The 7,920-nt window shown below is 34.7% G+C and overlaps 1 protein-coding gene across 6 annotated transcripts in view; it reads left to right on the top strand.

The window, feature by feature from the left end:
• Positions 1-7,583, top strand: part of CDC27 (cell division cycle 27) — a 104,475-nt gene extending 96,892 nt beyond the window's left edge. For 2 of the 6 annotated variants that reach the window (XM_072645917.1, XM_072645918.1), the window contains exons 18-19: positions 3,829-4,009; positions 6,117-7,583. In XM_072645917.1, the coding sequence (XP_072502018.1) occupies positions 3,829-4,009; positions 6,117-6,199 (264 nt within the window). In that variant the 3' untranslated portion in view covers positions 6,200-7,583. Of the gene's footprint in view, positions 1-3,809; positions 4,010-6,116 lie in introns of all 6 variants that reach the window. The other 4 variants (XM_072645919.1, XM_072645920.1, XR_011975122.1 and 1 more) reach the window with 3 other exon arrangements.
• Positions 7,584-7,920: the final 337 nt, after the last annotated feature.

A 7,920-nucleotide genomic window follows, 5' to 3' on the forward strand; every position in this document is an offset into this window, starting at 1 on the left:
TGTTATAAAAAAAGGAAGAAGAATAATAGTTAAGATTCCCAGAAGGTCATAGAGACATGCCTTCACTACACACGAATGCCCAAAGTTTAAGCAATAAGCAAGAAGAATTAGAATTCCTCATCTAAGGAATTTAACTTAAGTGCCACTGAGACATGGTGGAATGAAGCCCATTACTGAATCGTGGCTTCAGATAGGAATAACTTAATTCAAAAGAAATGAGATATGTAATAAGAAGGATGGGCTAACACTGTATTAAATACATATCCTCATATGAGGAAACCTGACAACCAGAGGGAGGAAGTATGATGGAGAATAAAGATCAGTGAAGCGAGAAATTGAAGCCATTTTTTCATTGGCATATACTACAGAGGAAGAAAAAGAGGAAATAAGTGAGGATTTGGGAAAACATTACACATCTAGTATAGAGACATGACATAATAGTAATAAGGGATCTCAATTGTCTAGTTATCTCCTAAAGTACTCTACCAAGACAGAGTACACTAATATCAAAGTCCAAAGGCGGAGGAAGTCTCAAAGGGAAATTATGTTCTAGAGCTTATCCTCATTAACAGGGAATAGCTAGTTGCTGAGTTAGAAATAATGGGAAACCTAGGAAAGAAGTGACCATTTTATTCTAGAGTTTGTGACAGACAAGAAGTCTGGACATAATCTTGACATGCACCCTAATAAGTTATAGAAAAGTCTACCTCAAAGGATTTAGAGGACAGTTAGGTAGATTGCCATTCTTCTGTTTTCTTCTTTGAGTCTAGTTAAAGAATACAAAAAATTTACCTTTCTTTTTATCAGCCTTAGTTCATTATGAGTTTAAGCATTCCTAACAGTATTATTGTATAGCTATTACATTTTGTATTAATTCTTATCCTGCTCTTGCTTCCAACTTCAGTACAAGGCTTAAAAACCTGAATTGTTTGGTGATTCTCCTGTGTTTCCACGTTGTCTTAGGTAGCTCCTCTCTTTACTCATCAGCGGAATTGTTTATCTTCAAAATATCATTTTTCTTCTTATCCCTCCTGACTTCCCCTGTAGAATATTAATCTATGGAACCCTACCTATCCTTTCTCTGAAGCTTTTGAAATCTGCTTTGCTGAAATACAGATTGTGTCAGACTGTGTCTGACCTTCTTTTCCTTATGTATCACAATCCTACCACATCTTCTTTCCCTGATTGCGGAATTTCCTTGCATGAGTGTTTGCCATGCTGCTTTGTCCCCCTCTCTTACTTATCCTATTGCTTTTCAATGGCATTTACCTTTCCATTGATAAAAGATGTTCCACAGAAGGCTATATTATTACCATTGTACAGTTGACCAAAAATAGAGGAACATAAGCTCTTACTCTGTTTGTTGCTTGTTTAAAAAAAAAAAAATTATTTCTTTCTTTTTGTTGTTGTTTTATAGTACCATAGTTTCCCCTAGTACCTCCCCTCCTTTCCCTCACCCAGAACCACCATCCCATGTAACAAATAACATCTTAAAAGACAAAAAAGAAAAAGAAAAAATTCAGCAAACACTAATTAGTGCATCAAAAAAAATCTGAAAATATGTGCAGTATGCATACTTGTATACTGCCTCTTCAAAGGAGTGTGGCTAGGATCCTTTAGTCATGCTTCTATTTGTAGTTTTGTAACATTCCGTTTTTATTTTTTTGTGTGTTCTTTTTGTTTACATGGTTGTAGTTATCATGTATATTGTTTTCCTGTCTCTGATTACTTCACTTTGCAACAGTTCGTACAGATCTTTCCATGCTTCTGTAAATTTATCGTATTTATCATTTCCTGCAACATAGTAATTAAAAACAAAAGCATCTGGTACACTAGAGTAAAACTCTGCCCTAAAGTTTCTTCTTCAACAATGACTGTCGTACATGGATCAAAATTATGTAAGATTGCTTGAAAGATATAACAACAGAAAGAACTTTGTCCAGTGATCTGAACATTCATATCAAGGGAAACATATACTGTGTAAGTAGTCTGTATGCTCATAGTACCTGAGAGTATCAGTAAAGGCTTCATGTAGAAGGAAGAGCCTGAGTTGAGCCTTGAATGGAGCCAGGGAGGCAGCAATAAGGAGGGAGAGCATTCTAGCGTTGGACTACCAGTGCAGAGAATAGAGGAGATAGAGTGTCCTGTGTGAGAAACATCAAGTAGACTGGAATGACTGATCTATAGAGTACCTGGAGGGGAGTAATGTGTGTGAAGAGCTTATTAAATGCTGGAAAGAGAAGTTTATTGTTTACTCTAGAGGTAATAGGGAGCCACTCAGATTTTTTCAGTAAGGAGTGACATGGTAAACATGTGCCTTATTGGAAAAACACTTTAGTATGTGTATGGAAGATAGATTGGAGAGAGAAATTTGAGGCTGGGAGACTAGTTAAGACTCTTAGGGTAGTCTAATCAAAAAGTGATTGGGGCATATGCAAGAGATGTTGTGAATTTAGAAACAAAGAGTCATTAGATTTGGAATATTGTCTCATTTTATATATCTCTGGTGTACGGTCCAGTTTTGTTCTTTGTAATAAGAGCAACACTTTGTACCCATATTTTGTGCATTTTTGTAGAGACATCTGAAGCTGTAGGTTTTGTTGGTAGGTCCTTTTTGTAGGTCCTGTTTTGGACTTTGACTTCTATAGATTTCTGAAAGTATCTATTACTGTTTTTCCTATTTGTCATTGCTAGGCATTAGGGTTGCTTGGTAGAATTCATATATTCCATATATTTGCCTCTTCTCTCAAGACTAAGCTGTGTCCCACCCCCTCAGCTGAAAATGATTTTATTTGCTTCAGATTTGTTTAACGCATACTTTGTATTTTCTATGCTATTTATGGCCATGATATGTCCATTCGGTCACGCTATCCTATTAGATCATGAGCTCCGTAAGGGAAAGAACCTTGTCTTGTTTTTGTTTTTCAAATCTTAATATCTTTAGAACCTAGCACAGTGTTTTGTAATAAGGATTCAAGAAGTATATATTGGATTATATCTACAAGAAAGTTCTCCTGTTGGGTTCTTTGTTTATTTTGTTTTCAAATTTCTTAATTAGACCCTTTAAAGTTAGAGATGACCAAGTACATTCCATGAAAGTGTATTAAAAGAGCTGTGGATAAAACAGGACACATCAAAATATCCCCCTATCCATTATGGTCATTTTTTTAAAAGAAAAATAATTGCAGTAGATTAGCATTCTTCAGCCAGCCTTGTAAGCAGCACGTTCATAGTTGAGATAACATTCATGAAAAGCCTTCTGCTTCCATTTTTTTTGTATATAATATTTGGAATCTCCTAGCTGGAAAACACTGGAAGATAGCATAGTTACCAAGACTGAAAATGTTTTAAGCTAGAACAAGCACGTTGATAATTCCTGGTTAAAGTAGCAATTAAAATTAACAAGATCAAGACTCATGGGAACAGAGGGTATAGAAGTTGAAAGATAAATCAAATGTGTAGAAAATCAAGGTCATGTGAGATTAAAATTTGTCCTCTGTTTTTGCATGGTGGTTTTTGCTTCAACAAAAGAGCATATTCTATATTGTAGATCTAAGATTATAGGAAATGAAAATCTCAAAGTCTTAAAGAACACCCCCCCCCCCCCCCCCCGTGGAAGATCTCCTTTGAACTTGGAGAATAGCATTTGAAAATATTAAAAATCAAAGAAGAAAGCATGAATTTATGTATAATGTAGAAGTACATTCAGATTGATCAACTGACAACTTAGAACAAAAACAGGAACTCACTTTAAATTTTAAAAGTTGTGTCTTTTACAATTGAAGTCAGCAACATAATGAAAAATGTAGTTTCAATATTTATTTTTAGGTTTACAAGAAGCTAGGTCAAACTCATCTAGCCCTGATGAATTTCTCCTGGGCAATGGATTTAGACCCTAAAGGAGCTAACAACCAGATTAAAGAAGCAATTGACAAGCGTTACCTCCCAGATGATGAGGAACCCATAACTCAAGAAGAACAGATCAGTGAGTGTTATCCATATGAATCAGGTTTGTATTTCTAACTAACACAAAAAAGTGTGGTGTATCTCATGGGAATCAGCATCACTTCAGAGTGAACAATTATAACAATAAAAACATGAATATTAAACATATACATACACATATATAAATAGAAATAAAAGAAATATGGTGATATTGGCTATTGTCTATAGAACTGACCTGACCTTTGTGTAAATCATATTAAATTAAGGAAGAACTTAAACACTGTTCTAAACTGAGAAAATGCAATTCCATGAACATTTATTAAGCAAGTACTGTGTGCCAGGCAATGTGATAGATTATGGGGCTACAGAGACACAAATAAAATTCTCACTAGAATTGTACGTTCTGCTAGGGAGTTTTCACTGTCTTGGAAGATATTTGCAAGGAAGATATTCTAGCCAGGTTTAGTAAAAAGTGTTAGAGTAGCAGTCAGGAAACCCTAGTTCCAGCCTTTGTTCCCTTGATAATTTGCTTTGTGACTTTGAATAATTCATTAGGGTTTCACTTTGATTTCCTTCTGGAAAATAAGACTGATGTTAAGAAGGTAAATTGCAGTAACTGAAGTAATAGCACTTTGAAATATATACACTTTTAAATCAAATAATGAGAATTATTTGTGCATTTTAAGTTATAAAAAGAGAATGTTTCTGAGGAAATAATTATTGAAATACCAGTGTGACTAATACTTAAATAAGCTTAAGAATAAAAGGGAAAGGAAAGAAGGGAGGAAGTTTACCAATATTTAATCTCCCATTTTCCTCATTTTTACAATTGAGCAATTAAAGTTAAGTGACTTGCCCAGGGTCAAACAGCTAAGAAGAATCTGAATTAGATTTGAACTCCAGTCTTCCTGACTTCAGACCAGCACTATATCAGCTGTGCCACCTAGCTGCCTTTAGATTTAGAACAGTTTTTCTTGTTTGGTTGTTTTTTAGTCTTGTCCAATTTCATGACAAAGATGGTATAATGGTTTGCCACTTCCTTCTCCAGCTCATTTTACAGATGAGGAAACTGAGGCAAATAGGGTTAAGTTACTTGCCCAGAGTTGTAAAGCTATCAAATGTATGAGTCTGGATTTGAATCCAGGTCTTCCTGACTTCAGGTCTAGCATTCAATCCATTGAGCCAACTAGTTGCACCTTTAGAATAGTAATTTAAATTTAAAATGCCTTAAATTGATTGCTTCTTTCAAAGATCAGCAATTTTAAATCATCTATTAAATACCACACAAGTTTTTGGTATCACCAAATAATGGTGGGTGTTATATGCTACTCTGAAGTACCACTATATAGATTGACAGACATTATTAAATAGCTCATAACAGCCAAGTATATAAAATTCAGTTGAGGAGACATTCTATCTCCCTTGTTAGAGTAGGCAAGCATCAATTTGGGATTTCTCCATTTTGTTTTTAACTTTTAGGGTAGGTATCAATAGTAGTAGACATAAAATAGTATTTACAAAATTGCTTTTTAATTAAAATTTTAAAATAGTAACTAGATCAAGCCTAAGAAACCAACATTGTAGAAATTATTCATATTGAAGTGTATTCCTATAACATTTATCATCTATATCCCCTTTTTGGCATTGTATTGGTATTTGTGTTTTTAGATACATATGCACTGTTTTCCCAGTTAGATCATAAGTTCATTGAGGAGAAGAATTTGTTTGAAGGTGGTTAGCTGTCCAGAATCATTATAAGAGAAGACTAAGCAGGGATTCCCATCCTCTTGCTGTTTGTTTTAATAAGCATTTGAGTAAAGGACTTTGAATTTCATGTCTGACAGTGAAGAAAGTGTTTTTTATACATTTTTCTTTACTTCCTTGAATCCACTAATCTTTCTTATCCTCACAATAAATCCCAAGGTCAGCTCTCTTTGACATGCTATCCTTGAGTTCCTTAAAGGATAACTTAGTAACCCTCTCTAATTGTATCCAAAATAATTGTACTTTATTTGCAAGGAAGGCAAACATTTAGATAATTGTGTTTAGGATTTTCTTTCATTTTGTCTCCTAATACTGCTTACTTGTCTTGTTTTCATAATAACAGAGGACATATTTGTTAGATAGCTTTCTATTGATCACGTGTATTTTTGTTGTTGTTGTTCTTAAAGTGGGAACAGATGAATCCCAAGAGAGCAGCATGACAGACGCAGATGACACACAACTCCACGCAGCAGAAAGTGATGAATTTTAACTTCTGGAAGCTAGACATTTGCACCTGGATGTATGACTAGTGCTGTTATTTTTTCTTGTCCCTCCATGTTCTGAGTCTTCACATCTTGAGCCAGCTTTGTCATTGTCCATCGCTTAAACCAGGAGTGTGCCATTTTCATCGGACCCAGACTGTACACAGAATGAATGAATGGCAGTGCAATATTCATCTGCTACCAAGACTGGCTCTTTGACCTATATGAACAGGACAGTTTGTGGGGGAAAGACTTCTTTTCTTTTGTCTTTTTGTTTGTTTTTTTTTTAATCCTAATTTTTTTTTAAAGGCTCCCTTTGTTGGAAAGCTATCATGGAAGGAAGAGTTGTGTTTTGCCCTAAGGGAACCATTAGCCAAGGGAAAATAGTGATGAACCAGAATTTTTTTGGTCTTTCTCCAGAAACTTGTCTTAATTTAGTTGTATTCTTGGTAAGTGGAGTGACTGACCTTCATTTCCAGGTTTTTCAAGGATGGTGTTGGCAAGTGCTAGATAGAACAATAAAAGACATTGCCTATTACAGAGTAACTTGAATGCCAAGGAATGTAAATTACCTTAAAGTTACAGTGTCTCCTATAAACAAATATAATGGGCATAATCCGGACACCTGAGTGTGTAAGAATAAAATGTCCCACCATACAGTGTAATCTTGTGGTTGGTAAGAGGAGAGTGTCCCAGAAGAGCAGATTTTACAAAATGTTTTTATACCTAACCAAGAGTTTTCAGTTTATTCACCTAGCTTCAGCGTGTCAATCACTGTTGTTTTGGTATTACAGACTAAAAAGTTGGTTGTCACCTCTTTTCTTAAGCCCTGTGGGATCACCTTTAACATTCAGAGATAGGGTAGTTGCCTATTAAAAGATCAAACCCAGTCCCCTAACAGGAAATAAAATTCATAATAATAAACAGTGTACAAACACTAAATCAATCTAGAATCTAAGGGATCATGATAGTGGAAGCCTTAATATAATTAGAACCTTTACCACAAACTTGAATCTATATTGTTCAAGACAGTATCCTTTCAACTTTTATAAGTGTTGTTTAAGCAGGATGCGAGAATGTACAATTAATTTTGGGTTGTGATGGTATCCATTTTTAAGGTTCTTTGCTTCTAATTCATTTTCAGTGGCATAGGTCACCAAAATGTTGATTTGAAGTAGGTTAGGTTTAGGCCACTAGAAATTTTTCGTTGAAACATAAGCCAGACTGTATGAAGGTGGCAGAAGTTCTCTCCTGTGTCAAAGTAGTGCACAGCAACTTTGGTTGATGGTGTCCCTTGGGAATGGACATAAGTTTATCATATTACAGGATTTTAAAGAGCCAATTATGCACAATAAATTGGGAATGATTGAAAGTTCACAACAACTTATTTAAGTAGTCTTAAAACGTGTGTTCCTCCTTTATTTTAATGTATGTAATTTTTAGGGGACCTTTAGTTATTAACATTTTTTTTATTTAGTGCCATTGTCATAGTGTATATCAAATGACAGTTTCTTAATGACAGGAGTAAATACAGTTTTGGGCCATTTTGATGAAGGAAAAACTTATCAACCATTGACTTGTACTTGCTAACCAAGCTGTGAAAATTAGGTGGATTATAGGAGATAGGAAAATTTTTTAATCTATGGATTTATTAATGTTAGAATATGAGTAGACTTTTCATTCACTCTTTGTCTGCTCTTTTAAACATACACTAAATCCCATTGCCAAT

This window comes from Notamacropus eugenii, chromosome 2, assembly GCF_028372415.1.
Source record: "Notamacropus eugenii isolate mMacEug1 chromosome 2, mMacEug1.pri_v2, whole genome shotgun sequence".
NCBI lineage: Eukaryota > Metazoa > Chordata > Mammalia > Diprotodontia > Macropodidae > Notamacropus > Notamacropus eugenii.